Genomic DNA, 20681 nt, shown 5'->3' with positions numbered 1-20681 from the left:
TCTTTTTCCAGAGGCTTTTTAATCCAAATGCCTTATATAGTCTGGCACGTGCTCTAGGGGCCACCAGTTTTTACCCCTTGGGGTGTCTTATATACTGTGGCTCAAAATGTTTTTCACCCATAGGGTCCAAAACTTTCTTTACATTCTTCGATTTATTATCAAGACTTTCACCAAACTCACCATCTATACCTTCAGTATAGTCTAAGTCCAGAATATACTTATCCAGATTATATTTATTTTCTCTCAGGGTATTTCATCACTCGCAGAGCTAGACTGCCACTTGTGTGCCACTTCGGACACCCACTCTGTCGGAGTTGCTTCTGACTACCTTCTTATTGGATGATACTTCCATGTTTTTTTTTTATTTAATATGTTTGCCCCCAGAACCTCCATTTACTTCCTCCTCATCTGAAATGGAAAAATATTCCTCATCATCCATAGGTTTCACTTCCCTTTTCATCATTAACACTTGTTTAATTGTCTCCTGAACTGCACCATGTAGCTCTTGTGAAATGATTTTCCTAATCGGGTTTGCTTGCCTTTTATTTGATTTCTCCTGCTCTCCCAATTTTAAATATGGCCTTATTCTGTCAAATATACCAGATTTGGGACTTATTTCACTAAAATGCCATTCAAATTTGCTTTTACTGTGTTTTTTCTAATACCTCCTGACTTTTGCAGCGGTCGTTTAATCTTATCTCATAACAAACGCTCTATGAAGCATTTTGTTACTTAGCAATGTGCCTCACCTGCCTAATACCTATCTAAAATCACACCAAATGTTTTTAAACAAGGCCTAATGCATTTAAATAACAAGATCCTCGCTGCAAAAAAACTCATTTGACCTTCTAAATAGATGCTTGCATGCTTGTCTGTGTACATGTGTTTGCACTCAGAGGGCGTTTCTGCAACGTGAGGATCCTCCACTGACTGTCTCTCCTCCCGCCAGGGGATAAACCACTGCGGCGTTCAGCACTCAAGCACTCGGAAAACAACAACCGCTCCTCGCACTTGAGATGCCTTCTTTGTGAGTTAAACTGCCTGTTTTTTAAAAAAAAATGTTTCATACTACATTAATGTTAATATAAAGGCAAATATTCTAATCAACCTTTCAATATGCAATTTCCTATACTCATAAATTTATAACATGGTGTTGTCTGAAAACAAATACATTAAAAGTAATTTCTAAGCATACACTCCAATTACACTCATCTAACATTATATAATACCCATAAATTAAGCAAGGTAAACATATTTAATCACTCACAATATATATTTCAATCACAACACATCTTACCCAAATCCTCTTAATATACTTATCTGCTCAGAAACAACAAACAAAAGAGGAAGAATATGGAGGACTTACTTATGAAATTGAAGATTCTAATTGATTGTGATGTGTTTTTGTGTTCTGGTTCTTAAAACTTTTAAGTGTTGCAGCTCAGAAAGAGTTAATCAAAAGTTTATGCATAATGCTAGTCCCCTGTCTTGATGTAAAACTTACCATCTCCTTGGCAACATCCAGAGAGCAAACGAAGATATTAAGTGAAGCATTTTTTTTTTAAAGAAAAGAACAGAGCAGGAATAAAAAAATTACAAAACACAAAAGGCAACAGCCGGGACCTTAGAATGTCACAATGCAGAGGGTATGGGCATGCTAAAAGGGGTAAGCGATCTTTTCCTACAGTAACTTAATATCAAGTTAGAAATCAGAGTAAATCAAAGCACCTATACACATGCTCTTGTGCTCCCTGCCTCTGCTTTTAGTCTTTGATGCAAATTGATTGCAGCAACTTGCAGAATGCTTTTAATTCTCATATTGTTTCATGGTGGTGAGGAAGACACCTTGAACAAGCGTGGAACTTTTCAATTTCTATAGGTACATCTTCTACGGTAGTACATGTAAGATTTCAGAAGGAGGTCAACAAGATTATGTGTACAAGGTTACAATGTCGATTTACCACACAATGCACAATCAAAATTACTCAAGGAAAGGCAGACACTGGGATATATGTGTGTTATTAAATATATTTTTCCTTTCACAGGTTAAACATTTGCTCCTATTTTCACTTAAGGTACATTGTAAGTAATATTCATGCAAGAACATACATTGTTTACTGCAATACAGTAGTTCTGATTTTTAAAGCTGGCAATGCAAGACACTGTATCAAAAGTGACACTGTAGAATGATGGTTGCTGTACTTTAACTGATTTTGGTTCAACTGCTGAATTTACAGGTGCATTTAATGAATGCACAGAGGCACAATATGTAAAAACATTTTCCATACAGAACATGTTTTAGTTCTAAAAAGATGTACACAACTGTAGAAATGGAAGAACAACACCCTGTCTCGGAGGAGAGAACAATTCCCATGATCAAATGCGAAGGTTAATGTGTGAACCTGAATCTACCCTGTTTTACCGGATTACCTCCTAGCCTGGCTCCCGTTCCTGGAGAGACTCCATGGCTCAAAAAATAAAGTGGGACAACAAGCACGACAACTGAGGCCCAGAGGAACTATAAATGTTTCATGCAGTTACAAGGAGAAAAAGGAGGAATGTAACCGGTGGAACACTCGTTTCTGTCAATCAGTTTAACATTTTAAAACTAAATTAAAGACACTTCAGGGATTCTGAAGACCCGGTCATTTTCTACATTAAAGTTGAGGAGTCAATGATTTCAATGCAGAAGGATTACATTTCAAAATGGAAAGATCCACTATTTAGGTAATCTGCTGACATCATGATATCACGGCAACTATTTTCCTGCCCTGGGTTTTTATGCATCGATGTACGAGTAGAGTGCTCACACAGCTAGGAAGCAACAGGGCACTGGTATGTTCTTGAATGCGGAGGGTAATGCTTTCTAAATGTGTCTGTAGCCCCTTTCGGACCTCCACAAGCTTCAGAGCAGCTCGGAGGTCAACGGGGATGATGATCCAGATCTTGGGTGCATCTTTTTGTGCATTGTAATCACTGGTCTTGTGAAATCCTGGCTTCTGGAGTGGCACTGATGCCAGAAGTGTTTAATTTTCTGGGAGCGGTAGCCCTGTTTTAATGCAACTGAATCAAAGTCCTAGATTACAATGGTTAGTAGCAGGAAGCATGATGCTGGAATATGGTGTCACGAGGACATGGAGCCATCCAGTAATTTTTCCTTGTACCCCTATTTATAGCTCTATTCCCTGTTGCTGGGCGGACCCTTTCCCTACCACAGGGTATTTCTCAAACCTTTTAAATCGTCTTTACGAGGTATTAACAATACCCTTTTGCAATTTCCACAGTAATTTGAGAACAGACCAGCTGCCTATTTAGTCCAAGGAGTAGCCCAAATGTCCTTGTTGAGGAAAAGTCAAACAGAAAAAAAAAATGTTTTTGGCAAAGCTTATTTTTTTGAGACTTCATTTAAAATTCCTTTTACAAGCTGCTATGTTGTCTCAACAAGCAATATTTTGAATATCAAGGTCTTCAAAAGGAAAGTGTGAAACTTACTACCCAATTCATGATTTTCCACAAACAAGGAACCGGAGCTCATTCTAGAGCAGGCATAACTGTCCTCAACATCAAGTCTACAAATTCAGTGCTATTAAAAATCAATTTGTTGCAAATAAACCTGATATTCAATCACAGTCTCCTCCACAATATCCACCTACTCACTCCACTTTCATTTCAGGGCCACAAAGCAAGTTTAAAACAAACATTTGTTTTTTCTTTCAAAGAAAAAAAATCCTCCACCTGGATTTATCATTACAAAAGATAAGATATTCGCCAGCTCCAATTTGCCAAACGCCCTACTTGGGACGAGAGAAACAAATGTTTTTAGTTCCTCTGAGCTTTACCAAGAGGAAGAAAAAAATGACAAAAAAACCCCAACATTTTTGTTAAGTCTGTTGCATATAATCCTCCCTGGATCAATCACATCCACTTTGGCTAGGAGAACTTGTGCTGTTCTGCGAGTTGGGAGAGTCTTGTTCATTGATTGTGTTTAAAAATAAAAGAGGCTGCCGAGGCACATGCTGGTGGCTATGTGGAGAATGCACTTCGGAATGGCTGAAGAGCCCTTCCTCCTCATCCCCATGAGGGCGGGCATCGCAGGCGGTGCAGCTGTCACAGAACTCCATGGGGCCATCAAGTTCATCATCGACAAGACCATCAATCTCTTTGAAGTCATCATGATGATGCCGGTTGCACACACAAACTTCAATCCCAGAGTCTCCCGTGAAACGACGGTGCCGCCCGGGAGTGGTTTCCTTGCTATCCATAAAGGCACTTGGGTCATAGCTTTTTGAGCAGTAATCCTCGAGTAGTTCTGTCTTGTATTCCGAATCGTTATCCATTAAGGTCACTTGATCAATTATCTCCTTTGGGTCAGCACCAGTGGTATAAGAACTCGACTCAACAAAAGAAACTTTGTTTGACACATGCTCTAAGTGTGCCGGAGAGACCTCCACCGCCATGATGGTCGGCGGCCTAGAATTACTTTCAGTTGCACCGGCTACTGGAGAGTTGTTTTGGACAGACTGATGGTCTCTCGAGACATCTAGAACTGGTGCAATGCTGCATGCTGGAACACACTGTTGATGTAAGGCACTGTATGGTGGTGGGGGAGTTGGAGGCCGATTCACTACCTCCTCATAAGCAGGCAATAAATAATTTGGCAGAAATCCTAAAATGGAAAACAGGAAGGAAACGTTACTGCCAGAAAACATACAATGAAACAGAACCATTTGCAAAAAGTCCCAAGCAGCAACTGGAAAAACTAAAAATCTTAAATCAATGGCATAAGAAAAGGGTTTTTAAAGTATAATTAATTAGAGTTTCAACAAAACAAACATGAAATTACACATAAATAAACACTTTCCCCTTGCTTGGCCCAGGCTACCATTGTATTATGCCTATTGTGTGCCTTTAATTCATTCTGTTGCAACAACTATTACTACAAGGCTCTTTCTTGCATTTTCCTTTCTTGAAAAATATATCATATGCGCAGAAATATGCGCTTTTGATTTCCTGTTGTAGTAATGAGGATTCTGAAAAACGTTTCTTCAACAGTAAGGTATGATGGCATTCAATCTACTTGATCATCAAACGCCCTACATTTCCTTTCTACAGCAATTACTGGTTTGCCTGCTACCCTTGGCTAAGGGTATGGTCCTGGGAGGAAGGGGGGGGGGGCGAGAGAGTAAGAGAGGGACAGAGAGAGAGAGAGAGAGAGAGAGAGAATGTGTGTGTGAGAGAGTGTGAGAGGGAGTGTGAGAGAGAAAGAGTGTTTTATCCATGCAGTCTGGTGGCCTAGGACTTTAAGGCTTTAAATCATCTAATGCATCTTGGCATGCTGCTGTAAGCTGTATGTAAGACTAATTGTTTTGTCTCAATGTGGTCCGGACAGGAGGCATCACAAGCGGTCTGTTCTCTCTATACTAATATGGTCAGACAGCTATGCTATATCACAAACATTGATGAATCTGACGTAGCTGCTTTCAACAAAAACAAGCACGGGCACAGCCAATAGATCTCGCCTTTGGGACCTTATAAGTGTTTAGTTATCCAGCACAAGATCCTTGGTGCAACATCATCAACTATTGCATGGCTGAACACTTATAAGGTCCCAAAGGCGTGACTTATTGCATTGCAAATGCTTGTTGCATTTGGGGCAAAGATCAGATAATAGATTATTCAAATAGGATTTGGAGCATGATGGCTCATCTTTGAGTAAAATATGGCGTCATACATGCTTTCTTATTTTAAATTATGAATTCGCCAAGTCTGGTTTATCTCAGTATTGTAAATAGGTGGGTGGGGGGGGGTGGGGGGGGGGGGGGGGGGGTTGCGGACCTGGTTAATTAGTAATACTGTGTACTCGGAACCCTAATGAGGAAAAAGGGTTCAAATGAAGGGGATTCCCTAATCTTTATGTGTTTGTGTGGATTAGCTACGACTGAGTGAATGAATTGCACAAACGTTAGAAAAGTGCGCTGCACTACATTCACAGAGTCACCCACAGATGCCACTTGTGGTGCTTGCTTTAAGAAAAGTCAGATTTGTGTGGCATTCAGCCTTACCCTATGGGGCTAAGGCCTACCAGCGTTGTATAGTGTAAGATTTGTACTTAATCTACATCGTCTAGTAGTCAAATTTCTATGTGAACACAAACACACAGTGGTAACTTAGTAGGATGTGTGCCTCCTCTTAAATCCCACATTTTACGTGCAGGAAGGAGTATCAGGCGATTTACTGCTTGTCCGTTTGCCTGTCTCTGGTTTCACCTGTAGTAAGAATGTGGGGCAAAGCCATGGCCTCCTTCTTTAGATGATCTGGCTTTTATTTTGCCGAAACCTAGCGGTGTTTGAGGTGTTCCACTCCAGATATGCTAACTTTGCATGAATTACGAGGGAACTGGCACCTCACAACACAAGGCGGATTTGGAGCTGCAAGAGGGTCAACGAATGGTACACTAAAAAACTTCGGCAACGGAAAGTTGATTGCCACCAGAGGCGCAACTAGAGTCAAGTAGCTAAGAAAGAAATTGGGGCTAATTCTTTCCGCAATTGGCAGAGTAGAGGAGCAGGGGCTCTGAAAGCGGAGAAAGAACAACAAAACCTCATTAACATGCAAATGTTTTTTAAAGACCTCTGAAATACTCGGGTGGGGCTGTGTGTGCGCCCGGGAAGCGTCTCAACACGGGCTGCCACACACGGTTTGCTGAAGCTCTTTGAGTCCTATGGGCGTTGCGTGCCTGATTGCCACCATAATTTGCACCTTTTAGTGTTGCGTCTGTTTGCAAACTGTCGGTTCATCATGTCTTATGAGTTACGTAAACTCAAAATATTGAGCATTTCCTGAACCCAAGTCTTAGTTTAGTATTAACATACATGCAAAGTTGTACAGCAAGAAAAACAACAAGCATGCTGTCCTTTTCGTCAAAATCAGTTCTTGTTTAGAGCTAACCATGTCCCTAAGAGCGGGTGCATCGGAGCCAGTCAACAGATCAGGGCCCTAAACAGAAGCACAGCGGCAGGGGCTGTCAGGTGTGGGCTGTGCACAGTGAAACACTGAGGAGGGATGAGACGAGGGTCTGGCCGGAAGCTGCGGGTAACTAAAGTACGACTGATAACAGGACACGACGCATGCCTTGATGCTGGGTGAGCTGCTATCATTAGTCTGAGTGTGCACCTTGCGCACAAACTGATGGTTAAACACCACAAACTGTGTGCAACAGCTGCCCGTGAAACATATCCGAGTTAGAACTTTTTTGCCATATTGCCCCCTCAGCAGAAGGCCGGTGATGTCATCTGAGCTGCCCCTGCAGATATATGGCGCGAGAGGACGAAGTGCCCGTTCAGATGTACACCTGTGTCCACGTGACACGGAGGCTGCTAAAAACGTCCAACAGTACAATTTGGTATTCTTTTTAAAACAAGATAAGCAATGGCCGCGAAAGTGAAAGTAATGGCCAGCGATGCGGAGGAAGAGATAAGAAAGGCAGATAGTGGCTGCGCGTGTGCACGCAAGCTTGAGGCCTGGAAAAGCTTGTGGGTAGCACTTTGAAAACCCAAACCCCCTTACTAAAAGTCGAGCAAGCAGCGCATGCGCTGCTCTAGGCTCGACCTAAAAATGGATCTCCCTCACACATCTGGAGGAGTTGCAAGGGCTATCTTACTAGATAGGTGTGTGATGTCTGAAAAGTGGAATGGTTTTAAGGGCAGGCCATGGGCCTAGATACACCCATACTAAACTGACCGTGGATTTGCCACAAAATTATGGTGGCCAGCTTAGATGGGGCTGTACTAAGCTCTACGGTGGGAGGTAGCTTCCCCACTAGTGGTTAAATAATGTATATCACCAGACTGAAAGTTTTGATTATTTGATGTGGGAATGGCCCCAATTTCCAAAGCGGTCTTCATAACCTGGACATAACCAGTAGGTGAATCCTTACTAAGGAATTGGTGTCCAAAGTGTGTGAAATAGTGTGCAAGTCTTTGATTCTGCACCACTGAAATCTTTTTCCACTTCAGAGAATAGGTTTTGGTACCCAATATGGCTCCCCCTGCTTGAAGAATACACCTGGAGTCTTCCAAGATGTCTAATGACCCACATTTAAGCTAATCAGAAACCAGATCAAATGCAGTGCTGCTGGGATGTGATTCAGCGCTTGGACTTTCTCTTTGGCTAGAAGTGCTGGAAGCAAACACCGGCAAGGAGCTGAGTCAGGCTTTTACCCCCAATACTTTGCAGTAACTAGGACGACATAGCAATAAGACAGATAAGATTGCATGCGACCCCTACTGGGTATATGACAGAAGCCCGGCCTCCATGGCTCTTGTGCTGGTTGGCAGAGTAGTCGAGGCCTAGCATAAAAGAGGAGATGTGACACTTGAGATTAGAAGCAATAATAGACAGCTAACACAGTTACAATAAAAGCTAAAGTTATATTGCAGAAAAACATTTTAATACCTTTAACTGTTGGTATAGGGTAGATGGGAGTATGAACAGAGGCCGGACCTGCAAATGGTGGTGAAGACTGATGGGCACATAAAAGAACAATGTAGGAGCACTTTGAGCCTCATGCAAGTCAGCTGGGTGTTGTACCTCTCAACAGCAGGTTCAAGGTACAGTCAAGTGTGGTTCGGAACATTTCCTCAGTGACCCACGTCACAAAGGGTGGGGATATGCCGGTGTATACCAGGATATGGTGGATGGATGGAGTCTGCAAAGATGAATAAAGCAAAGCTAATCATAGGCAGTGAGTGCGCTCATCGGTCAGCACGGAGTTCACCTGATTGTGAAAGGGCAGCCCTACTCTATCTTGTGACCAAAATGGCTTCATCACAAACTGTATTTACAATTTTGAACGCTGCAGCTACCTTGGGTTTTCCATAGAGACATGGCCTGTATATGGGCAGATCAGAAGAGCTTCAGCAGGGTATCAGGTTTAGCCTGACATTGAGGAAGTAGGCAGCACCGGGCAGTATGTTCAGGAAGCACCACAGTACTGTCTGTAGATCTGTGAGTTGATGTAGATGGGCTCAGGTGTATATGCCAGCACTTGTCAGTTGACCAGCAGCCCAGTGCCAAAGGATATCAGTATAATTTTAGAGCCGGACGATCCAACCAATGGAACAGGGTCCCTCTCTTTGGAGATACGATTGGTAGAGCAGGTTTTGCCTTGCTCCTGGAGAGAACTGCTGGGACAGCTGCCTGAGGGACAGCAAGCAGGTGCATTCCCCATGGTTCTGCTGCAGGCAGGAAACCTTGAGTATTTCCTCCAGACAGAACCTGAAGATAATGAGACACAGAGTGGAGACAGAAGAGAACAAGTTGCCCCTATTGATTCTCTACAGGCAGCAGTCATTCTCCATCTAACATTCTCTATTCAGACAAAAAGATATTCTGAATCATCCAATGGAAAACCTAACAAATGGTACAATAAAGCTGACTTCAAGCAGCCTTTGGTATGCACGTGTACCAATGTTCGCAATCAATACTGCAAGCGCAGACCTAATAATGGTCACACTCATTAATTAAAGCAGCACTGGCAAAGCCAAAAGGTCTGCCGTTGTTATTGCATATTTTACTTAGTCCTGGTTTTTGCAAAACTTTATTGGAGAATCTTCCGGGACCTGATTAATCTTAACTAAAAAAAAAGCCATTGGATAATAGCAAAAATATTTATTGACACTGAAGGGAAATATGTTTTATGCGATGTGCTCCTTCTGAAAGTCTCACTCACAGTGAAGTTATGCAATAGCTTAAGTGGGCTGACCACTGCCTCATTCTGTAGAGAGGGGAAGAACTATATGAATGAATGACAACAGATCAACGGAAGAAGAGGGATGAATTTAGGTCAAACAACAGACAACTACAGATAGAGATAAAAAATGAGATAGATATAAATAGAAATTCAGAAAGATAGACAGCTTGTTTTCATAAAAGTGCCAGACCTAAACAAAACAAGGATGGGCAAAACCAATAGGTCTTGCCTATGCAAGAGCTATCGGCTTTGCCAAAGTGTTTATGCCATGTTGTACATCAGTGCGCTGCTGTTCAGCATCGCCAAAAGTTAGTGGTGTAGAGGACAGTGTTATGGCAAAGAGTGAAAGGGCGTCAAGTCGTGGAGAGGCATTGAGTCGTGTAAAGTCATGGAGGGGGTGTAGAGTCATGGAGGGGGTGTAGAGTCATGGAGGGTGGAGTGGCACAGAGTGAAGCAGAGTGGCTTTGAGTGGAGTGGTATAGTAACGTCATACTGCTTCCTCCGGAAGCTCCAACCTTGGGTCCCAGTCTTCAGAATTATTTTTTGTATGCTGCTTCTTCCTTCCATCTTCTTGGTGGAGGTGGGTGGGTCGCTTGTCACTCCAGTAAATTCTTCAAGCTGCAGAACTACACCAAGAGGTAAGAAACTATATGTTTTGCAGCATGAGTCTTGTTGTTCATCGATTTTATAGGGATTTCTTAACTTGTTGGTGGCTGGGTTTAAGATGGGCATTGATTTGTAAACAGATGTTTAAAGACCTTTTGTCCTACTGGCACTTCCTTGATTATTTGTATTTCAATACAGTAATGTCTTCTGAACGTGTGCTCAGATGATCATGTAACATTGTTGCTGTGACAGATTTTCAGCAATGGTATATTTGCCAGAAAGGTAATGTTTGCTCCTTTCTTTCTTGTTGAAAGTTCTCTAGGTTCAGAAATAAATTTTTCTTCATCATAAGTGTGGCACAACTGAATTGTTTGCACTATCTGTCTTGTGATTGTGTTAGTAGTTACTGGTCTTCACAGGAAACTATTTGCAAATGAAACAAATAGTTGTTTAGTCTTTATTTTATTTTTTATTTTTAATGTAGTACATTATCACGCTTCTAGTGTCTAATGTGCGCACCGTTCTTTCTGCATGCATTTTTAGTTTTTTGAAAAAGCGTGGAATTTGTAAATTTTAATTGATACTGTAAAACTAATTTTGGTGAGAACCGTGGATCTGTCCGCATGACTATCCAATCCTCGTAAATCAAGGTTCTAGTAGCGTGAGTGCTTGCAACTCACTCTGCACTGTAATGTAGCATCGTGCAAAGGTTCGAAAGGTGTCTTCATTAATTGAGTGAGTACCACATTTAGATTCCATGTGGATGCCAGTACCTTCCTTGGTGGAGCTGTTCTTTTTACTCCTTCCAAGAACCTCTTTATTACTGGTGATGTGAAAAAACTTCTGCCGATATGGCCTCTTGTGTAAGCCAATGTTGCTACTAAATGTAACATTAAAGATGCATATGTCAATTTCTCTTCTAGAAGACGTGTTAGATGTTTTAACACGGTCCTGTCCTTAGTATTGTCTCCTAATAGTCCCTTTCTAATACGCCACAGTGAGTATCTCTTCCACTTTGCCATGTAACACTTTCGTGTTGTTGGCTTTCTTGCTTCTCTTAGAATAGCCATTGTACTTTACAGCAGCTTTAGATGTCTGAATTTTAAGTCCTCAGGAGTCATTCTGCTAGGCTCAAAGCCTCTGGGTCTGGGTGTAGTACCCCTCCTCTTTCCATTGACAACAGATCATTTTGGTTTGGCAATTTCTGAAAGTTCCCTTACACTAGTTCCATTAACTCTGAGAACCACGTTTGTCTCGCCCTCTCTAGTGCATATAGTATTAATGTAATTTTGCTCATTCTGCATTTGCTGATCAGTCCCTGTAACAGTGGAATTGGGGGAAAGCATACGCAAAGTCCCTGACCAGTCTATCAACATCGCATTCCACACGGATAGGTGATATGGTTGTTTTGAATGCAACATGCCAAAGCCTTGCCTCTAAGGTGTAGCAAACAGATCTACTGTTGGCATCCCCCATTTCTGAAAGATCTTTTTGCCTATTTTCTGGTTCAGTTCCCATTCTTGGGAGCACAAGGCTGTCTGCCTCGATATTGTCCTCCCCCAGTAGATGGATTGCTTGAATGCCCATCTTCCTTTGTACTGCCCACTTCGAATTCTTGGGCTAGCTTTGATAAGGTAGGGATTGAGTCCCTCCCTGATCGTTGATGTAAAACATTGTAGTAGTATTGTCTGTTTGAATCAATATGGTCTTTAATAGCTCCCTTTGAAAAGATCTCAAGGTTAGAAAAAAGGTCTTTAATTCCAGGATGTTGTGTACTACTGCAGCCTCTTCCTTCCAGACTCTGCATATTTTGAGTGAGCCCATGTGAGCTCCGCAGCCCATTTAGGAGGCGTCTGTGGTTATTGTCACAGTTTGAGTTGGTTGGGCAAATGCCCTTCCCAGTATTATATGTGATCTGTTCCACCACGCTATTTACTCCTGTACTATTTGTATGACAACCACTAGATCTCCCAAACTCCCTGTTGCTTGTGGCCATTGGCTTCTTAACCATTCCTGTATTGGTCTTATGTGAAGTCTTGCATATGGGATTAAAGGGATGCAGGATGCCATCTTCCCTAATAATTTCCCCACAGTCCTCACTGTCATAACTTGCCCCTTCGGTAAAGGTGAGTTTCTGTCAATAGAGAGGAGTTCACTTTTACATGGGAAATGCCGTTCCCTGTATTGAGTCGATCCTTGCTCCCAACAAGATCTTTTCTTGTTCTAGAGAGGACTTCTCCATGTTCAGTGGGAACCCTAGTGTGTAAAGAGTCTTTATTACATGTTGTGTAAGTTTCTTGCACTTGTTGTAGGAGTTTGCTCTTACTAACCATTCATCTAGGTAAGGATAAACAGGGATACTCCTTCTTAAGTGTGCTGCTTCTGCTGGTAGACACTTTGTAAACACTCTGGGTGCCGATTTTATTCCGAACACCAATACTGTGAACTGATAGTGAGTCCTATTCTCCACAAATCTTAGATATTTTCTGTGCTTTGCATTCATTGGAATGTGCAAGCAGGCATTCTTTATGCCTACTGTTACCATGTAATCCCCTTTATGCAACTGTGGTACGACCTCTTGCAATGTTGTCATCTTGAACTTTTGTGTTCTTATAATCTAGTTTATGAACCCAAGGACTAGAATTGGTCACAGAGACCCATCTACCTTTGGAATTAGGAAATATGTGGAGTAATTTCCTTTTTTTGATTTCTCGTGTTGGGACTCTTCTATTGCTTTTTTTGTCCAGTAACTCCTCTACCACCTTGAGGATACAAGAGGTTTCCTCCTTGGAATGGACCCCTTGCTGTTGGAATTTTGTCTAATTCTATGAAATATCCGAATCGTATTAGGTTTATTATCCATTTGTCTGAAGTTATCTACCTCCACTCCTTGAGGAAGCTTTTTATTCTGCATTCCACTATCGCTGTGTGTAGAACACATATATTCTTCTTTCGGCCTTTCACTGGTGGTGGACTTGAAAGGTCATATGGATTTAATAGGTCATTTATTGGTGGCGGCTGAGCCTCCTCTGTTTGGCTGCCACCTTACTCTGACATCACTCATGTTGGTACTGCCAGGTCTGATGAGTTGTTGCAGATTGGTTGCTGCCTAGGATACTGTGGTGGGATGATCCCACCTGAAAGCTGCTTCTCTCTGCCTGAACGCCTGCGCAATTGTAATATCCACTTCACATTCCTCCCCGAAACGGCAAGGCTCCCATCGATTTAAAGTCTTGTTTTCCTTCGTCAATTGGTGGAGTGTATCGTCCACTGTGTTTCCAACAATTACTCACCGTTGAATGGAATGTTAAGGATGTTAGCCCGTACTTCTGGCTAGAAACCCAAAATTCTCAACCAAGAATGGTACCAGAGGGTGATATCCATCATCATCATCTGTTGGCTTGGTGCGTCCGCCTTGTCGAACGCAGATTTTAGGCAGGTGTTGGAAATGTTCCTGCCACTTTTCACCAAATGTGATGCCCTCTTGTATTGCTCTGGGAGGTGCTTCATGAGTTCACCCATCTCCTCCCAATGTTTATGGGCATGCCTGTTGAGAAGGGCATCTGAATTAGCAATGCACCACTGGTTGGCAGCACTGCATTCACATTCGCAGCTCACAAGGTCCATTTTTTTGCTCTCCTTATCAGGAGGTGGTCCTTAGGTTGATGGATTGTTGGCCCTTTTCTGTGCTGTTGATGTTATTATAGAGTCAGCAGGTACCGTGCCCTTTATATAGACTGGATCCTTAGAAGAGTATTTATATTTCTTCTCTGCCCTTGGAGTCACAGATTGACAAGTCACTGGTTCTTTGAGGGATTTTATTTCCTGGTCTAGGACACTAGCGAGCATGGGAAGGAATTGACTACTTGCTTGTGTCGGGACCAGTGTGTCCAGCTGGAAAAACAAGATTGGGATCTTTCTTCTTCAAGCTATACACTATACCCGCCGATGCCTGCTTAATGACCTGGTTGTACATGACATTGTCATCCGGGGGTGAAGGCCTCGACGGATAACTGTGCACTCCTTCGGGGGAGTCAGTTTCCAGGTCTTGCCACTGGGGTTCCTTATATTCAGATTCCTCTGAACCTTGGTACATCCCAGCCTAATGTGAGATTTCCTGTTCTTAGAAGAATTCTTCCTCCTCTTCTTGAGGCTCAGGTTTCAATGTAGGCGTGATTTCCTCAACCTCCTGCTCTGTTGGCTCGTTCTGCAGTTTACAGAAGCCCTTTAGACTTTCGTTAAAGTCCTTCTATTTTTGGGGGAAAGCGGCCATTTGGGGTTCGAGGCGCCTTTCCTTTTTTATCTCGGCGCCCTGTTCTTTGGGGTCGTGGCTCACACTTTTCCTCTTCGGCATCGCAGAGACTTTCAACGACGTGCCAGTTGTCCAGCTCCAATGTTCAGCTCTTAGCCCGTCAGATTTTGATGTTGTAATGTGCTTTCCCCATTCATTCTTGGACTACTTGGGTCTTTCAGAAGTTTTTCCTCCACCAGAGTCCCCCTCGAGGGATCCGGGCGGCTCCTTGTCTCAGACATGCCCAGTCGTCAAATGGTTCAACACCAAGGCTCCATTCGACGTCCTTCAGTCCATTTTTTTAGACATTTTCTTTGAGGGCGATGGATTTCTTAAGTCTTTTTGGTCATCTGGCTTTCGACGTTGACAATCAACAGATCTGTGCCTGATGTTTCCCCCTCAGCTTCCTCTGTGTAGTTTTCCTCATTTTCAACCGATAGACCTTGGTCTGTTAGGGATGGGGCCGTCTTTTGGCCCTGCATGTTGTGATGAGCTTGTCTCTGTCTCTCTCACCCGCTTTCATGTCAACATAGAGCAGGCGCTCCAGTCTTTCCTTCAGTGCTCGACGGGCAGACAGAGGTTGCAGACAGGGTGTTTGTCTTTCTGAGAGAACCTGTGATGACGATTCTTGCTGACCTGTAAAGTGTTTTCTCCATTAGGCCGAACAGGAGGAAGACCCCCTGAACGGGCATTATTGAAATCAGTTGAGAAAAATGAGTCTTCTGCTCCATAGTTCTCCTCCGGTACCTCTTCGGTGGGGTCACTCTTCAATTTCGGTGATCCTTTCGATGAACATCTACCGAAAAGTCCTCAAATCTTTTTCCTCATATTGGAGATCCTTCAGCAAGCATCCAGAACCAATGATGAGAAAAAAATAGAATCTGAAGATTATGACCAAAGGTGGGAGCTTCTGGAGGATGCAGTACATCACAAGGGACACAAAATGGGGGTCCTTCGGCGCACACCAACAAAGAAAAATCAAAAATAGAAGTGGAGAATTCCAGACCCAACCAGTAGATGGTAGAATAATGCACATAATGTGAATCCTGAAAAGATTCACACTGGAAAAGTGTGAGTTACAACCCACTAAGTCAAAAGCAATTGGTGGAATGAATACATTCCCAGGGAAGTTTTCAGAATGCCTATATGAAGTATTTTCACAACCAGAGAGCTGCACTTTCTGGTAGGCTTCAACCTAAAAGGATAGGGGCAATAGCAGATGGGGAAGAGGAGAAGCAGGTCACTGAGAGGGGGAAGAGATTGGAAAAAGAGGGGTAGAAGGTTGGTGGACAGAGATGGGGAGAGACCTTGTGCTCTCTAAGAAAATATTCTTGGGACACAGACTCAAGGTGAGCTGCATGGTTAGGATAGACATCAAATCAGCCTAATCATTGCTGCTGCCATCTTCCCTAGTTGTCCTACTTCATATTATTCTAATGCGTGGGATCATGAGGTACAATTAAACAGTCACTCACCTTATGAATTAACCTCTGTACAGGATTAAACCATATGCCTTTCCATTATTGACACGAACAACAAAGAAAAAAAAACAAAAAACACCACCACCACACATGCCTTCACGGTGCAGTTGCTGGTCATTTAAATTGACATGCTTCCTAATGGAGCATTTTCCCCCACTTATCAAGTTTTGGACACATCACTGTATAGGTTTACTCACTATACGTGATTTTTTGCTTCCAGCTTTTGCTCTCATATAATCTTTGCAACTGCAAAACAAATACCCAATTCACTTATTTTGCCCTACAGCGCATTCCAGTAGAATTTGTCACTAGTTTATGATCTCACTTATTTTGCCAACTTATTACACATGCATTCATATATTGTCCCATTCCATTTTCATATTATGATTTCATACTGTTTTTTGCAATGTTGTTCCACTGTAGTAATCCTCACAATTTAGGACTGTGACCCCAGACTTGCTTAGTTCATTTGGATTATGCAGCTGAGGGAGTTAAAGGGCAACTGCTCTCTGTAAGAGCAGAAAGTGAATCCATGATATACATACAAGCAGTACATTAGTCAACCATTAGCTTTTAACAACTGGATAATGTCCATCCCGGTTAGACTGTTGTCAGTGATAATCCTGCTATTCTTACAAGGTTTTAAAATATATTCAAGCTTACAATTTAATCTTTTGTTTTTGAAAGAAAATGCCAGTGTATACATACTCAAATAAAAAGGCAGGGCTGTGTAGTTATGGGCTTCTCTGTAAGCAATCAAGTTTATTTCATGCTGCCGCTGCTGTGCTTGGAGTCGATGCTTTGCCCGTCGATGGTGGCAAACGCAGCAACAACTGAGTATAATTATAATTGTCCACACCAGCCAGAACCCTGTGAACAAAAGCACATACTATTAATGAGCCATTTCAAAAGATAGCATTTCAGAAGGCCTAGTTTCAAAATAAAAGTACAACCCATGCTGAATGATTCAGAAGGATAAAGTAAACTTTGTGGCGAGTCCATCCCCTTAGCATGCAGGATCTTTCCCATCATATATTTGGTGGCTGGAATTAAAACTACTTCTTTTGCTATTAATACAGATATTTAAATCTTTGCTCACCAGTACAGTGTCTGTATAAGGATATGTACAATGCACGGGGTTTGCCCATGCCTCGCATGTGAAAACCCTAACCAGTTACTTATAATTTAAAGAAGCATACATTTCTTATACAAAAAGAAAAAGGGCATCCTTAGTTTTGATGCGAACAAAAAAAATTTTGAAAATTAAACAGTGTAAACAAGCTCCGACTTGGGCAGCTCTGGCTGTGTCATTGCCCTTTTTTTCCTATGGTGAGTGGGGGTGGGCAATAGGAACAACAAGAGGGGGTGGGAGGCAAAGGGAAAGAAACTGGACAGAGGAGGATGAGGGAACAAGATGGCTAAAAAAAAGCGCTCTGATGCAACCACCCGTCCGTGCTTTTAAAAATATATATATATTTTTTTTTATGTGTTATTCGCATCAAAAACTAAAGAAGCCCTTTTTCTTTATTGGTGTAAACCCATTGTTTGTCAAAGCCAATAGATCTTGCACTGGAAAGACCTAATGGCTTTGAAAATGCTTGTGGTTTACAGTTCGTATGATCACCTAACAAGGGGAAATGGAGGCGATTGACAGCCAATTTAGTTGAACTGTGGATTAACTGTTCATTGTGAGAGAGTGATAGCATCTAACCGTCAGATTAAGCGTTCTCTGTAAATACTGTTCACTTAAGGTTTCTTCACGACTCCTTGCTCAAAGACGAGTGTTGCACCAAAGAAGTATACACAACTAACTGCATATACATTATGTATGTGTTATTCTTTCATTCATTGACTGTGTAAGAATCTGAAGTTCTTGATTTATTTGCAATATTACTTCAAACATAAAAATATGATATAACCGCCAAGCCAGTGCCCCAGGGAATACCCACACACTAACTAAAGAACTAAAAAAAGGCTGACTCAGCATGTAGTGTAGAAGCGCAAGGGCATGTCACAGCTTCCTGGTAGTAATAGCCTTAGTAAGTTGCAAGTTGGCAATGAGGCAATGCCTTGCCTAGAAGCAGCCTTGAAATCCAACATCAGCCTTGTTGCTTAGAAAATAAATTTACACAGAAATACTACATAAGCTAGTATCATTTTATCATGTACAGTAAAACCAGTACAATAACATTCACTAACATGTTATCCCCGTTACAGCAGATGGCCTCTTAATTATTGTTGTTTTATCATCAACCACTTATTGTTCGTCACAGAGGAAGCAACACGAGGGAGGTGTGTGGGAAGAGTGAAATGTGTGGCGAGGAGGGAGGGAAAACCAGATGGGGCAGAACACGAAGAAAGTCAAATAATGCTTTATTCGAGTTAACACTCATAAAAGCAGAACATACACCAATTAAAAAACAATTAAACTAAACAGTCTGAATAAAGCAAACAAATCACAGATGTCTCAAGTAATAAAATTAATTACAATAATTTCACCTATTACAAGGTTGTCAGGTAAGATAAAAGTTTATACAAGAATAAAATGTACTTGGTTAAAAAACACAAATAACTAAAAGCCATAACTAAGCGTGCAGAGAAATTATCCAGGCAGAGAATAGTCAGTTGACTAGCAGTCTCTGCCTGATCGACCAGGCCCATCCGATGTACTTAGCAGTGGCAATTGAAATCCAAGACAGAGTACTCGAACATATAATTCGCAGGGCAACAGTACTACAATTAGTCCCCAGGTTCCTACACATTGGAGATAACCATACACGTCTAGGCACACAATAGGCCTTACAAGAAAATAAAAAATGGCCAAGAGTTTCTTTCCCCAAACCACAGGCTGGGCAGATATCACATACCCCACCTCCCCATTTCCGTACAAGACTTCTTAGGGGGAGGGCACCGGCTCTCAACTGGAAGAGAAGTTTTCTATCACCTGGTTTGGTTATAATATCCCAGTAGGGTTCCAGGGCAGGATATAATTTCGCCTCAAGGAATCCAACTGTCATGGACCCTGTGCTAAAGCTACTCATACTCCTAATGGCAACATAGTCCCAATAGATATTTTTCAAGACACTCTTGGTAGGAAATATAGCTCCTGCTGGATCTAGCCAAAGCGAGCTCAAACCTAATTCAATCAATGTTACCTTCAGCGATTTGAGCCACCCTATTTTATGGAATGAATCCACTTTGATAACGTCTTCAAAACCATCAGCATAATGGGAAAGCTCGGGAGTCGTCCAGAGCCTTCTCCAGTATAAAATTGGGCGTAGTCTAGCTAGATCGGAAACTTGTTTCCTACCTAGATCATACCTTAAAGGCAACAGCGGAGTACTTTTCGGGGTGCCTGTGATTGCCCGGAAGAACTTGTTTTCCGAAGCTTGTAGGGTATTCAACTTCTCGAACCCCCACAGCTCCGCCCCGTAAAGAGCTGACCCAAGCGCCTTCTCTTCGTAAACCTGCAAGGCAGGCTTAACGGGTTTCGTCAAAGATTTTCTGTGTTCCGAGCTAATAGCACCTGATAATTGCTTATGTCTCAAGGTAGCAATATCTATATGCTGGCACCACCTACTATTGTCAGCAATGAGAATACCCAGATACGTAAAGGAGTTCACCACCTCAAGAGGACGACCACTCATGATAATCTTTGATTTAAAACTAGGATGGGGATTAAAAATCATGAGTTTTGTTTTGGTCACGTTGACCTCACGACCGTGTTCCCAACAGAATTGATCAAAAATGGACAGAGCACGCTGCAGACCACTTGGGGTCGTGGATAGAATGAGCGTGTCGTCCGCAAACATTAGAATGGGAATTTTTGTGCCAGAAAGCGAGGGAGCGTCCACCTGCGCTGATAGCATACGGGCGACCACACCATTAATATACAAAGTAAACAAGGTTGGTGCCATTGAGCACCCTTGTCGAACACCTCGTTCAACAGGGAAATCCGCTGTGACCATCCCCTGACCACCCCACTGGATTTTAGCAAAAGTTAACTCATGAAGCCGCATTATCAGTGACAGTAGCACCTCTGGCACCCCCAAATCCTTAAGAACAGACCACAGCTTTGACCGTGGCACCAGGTCGAAGGCAGCCCGTAAATCGACGAAAGCCGCATAAAGGCTACCCCCCCCCCCCCCAACACCACAGTCCTCCATTGCAGTAGTTGAAACCGGAATACCTGGTCCACCGTACTTGTAGCCCTACGGAAACCTGCTTGGAAGGGTGACAGAGCGTTATTATCATCAACCCAGTCAAGAAGCCTGTTTACTATCACCCGCCCTACTATCTTTTGCACGGTATCAATGAGGCTTATCGGCCTATAGTTACCAGGCTTTGATCGATCGCCTTTTTTATACACTGGGAGGATTATAGCACCCCTCCAAGATTTAGGAACCTCTGCTCCTTTCGCAATAGTATTAATAAGTAGGTAGATGTATTTACACCACCGTGCCTTATCACTTATAAAAATGTCAGCAGGTACGCCATCTAGCCCTGGGGCGCGCCCACTATTAACTGAGCTTAGTGCAATCATAATCTCTTT

The 20681-nt window shown here is 42.4% G+C and overlaps 1 protein-coding gene across 2 annotated transcripts in view; it reads right to left on the bottom strand.

The window, feature by feature from the left end:
- Window positions 1-2010: 2010 nt before the first annotated feature.
- The window catches only part of WBP1L (WW domain binding protein 1 like), a 259247-nt gene continuing 240576 nt past the window's right edge, over window positions 2011-20681 (bottom strand). For both annotated transcript variants that reach the window (XM_085606572.1, XM_085606575.1), the window contains exons 3-4: window positions 16838-16999; window positions 2011-4666 (exon numbers count right to left, since the gene is read on the bottom strand). In XM_085606572.1, coding sequence (XP_085462698.1) covers window positions 3912-4666; window positions 16838-16999 — 917 coding nt within the window. In that variant the 3' untranslated portion in view covers window positions 2011-3911. The remainder of the gene's footprint in view (window positions 4667-16837; window positions 17000-20681) is intronic.

The sequence above is a fragment of the Triturus cristatus genome, chromosome 1_2 (assembly GCF_964204655.1).
Source record: "Triturus cristatus chromosome 1_2, aTriCri1.1, whole genome shotgun sequence".
NCBI lineage: Eukaryota > Metazoa > Chordata > Amphibia > Caudata > Salamandridae > Triturus > Triturus cristatus.
This window is presented reverse-complemented; position numbering and strand designations above follow the sequence as displayed.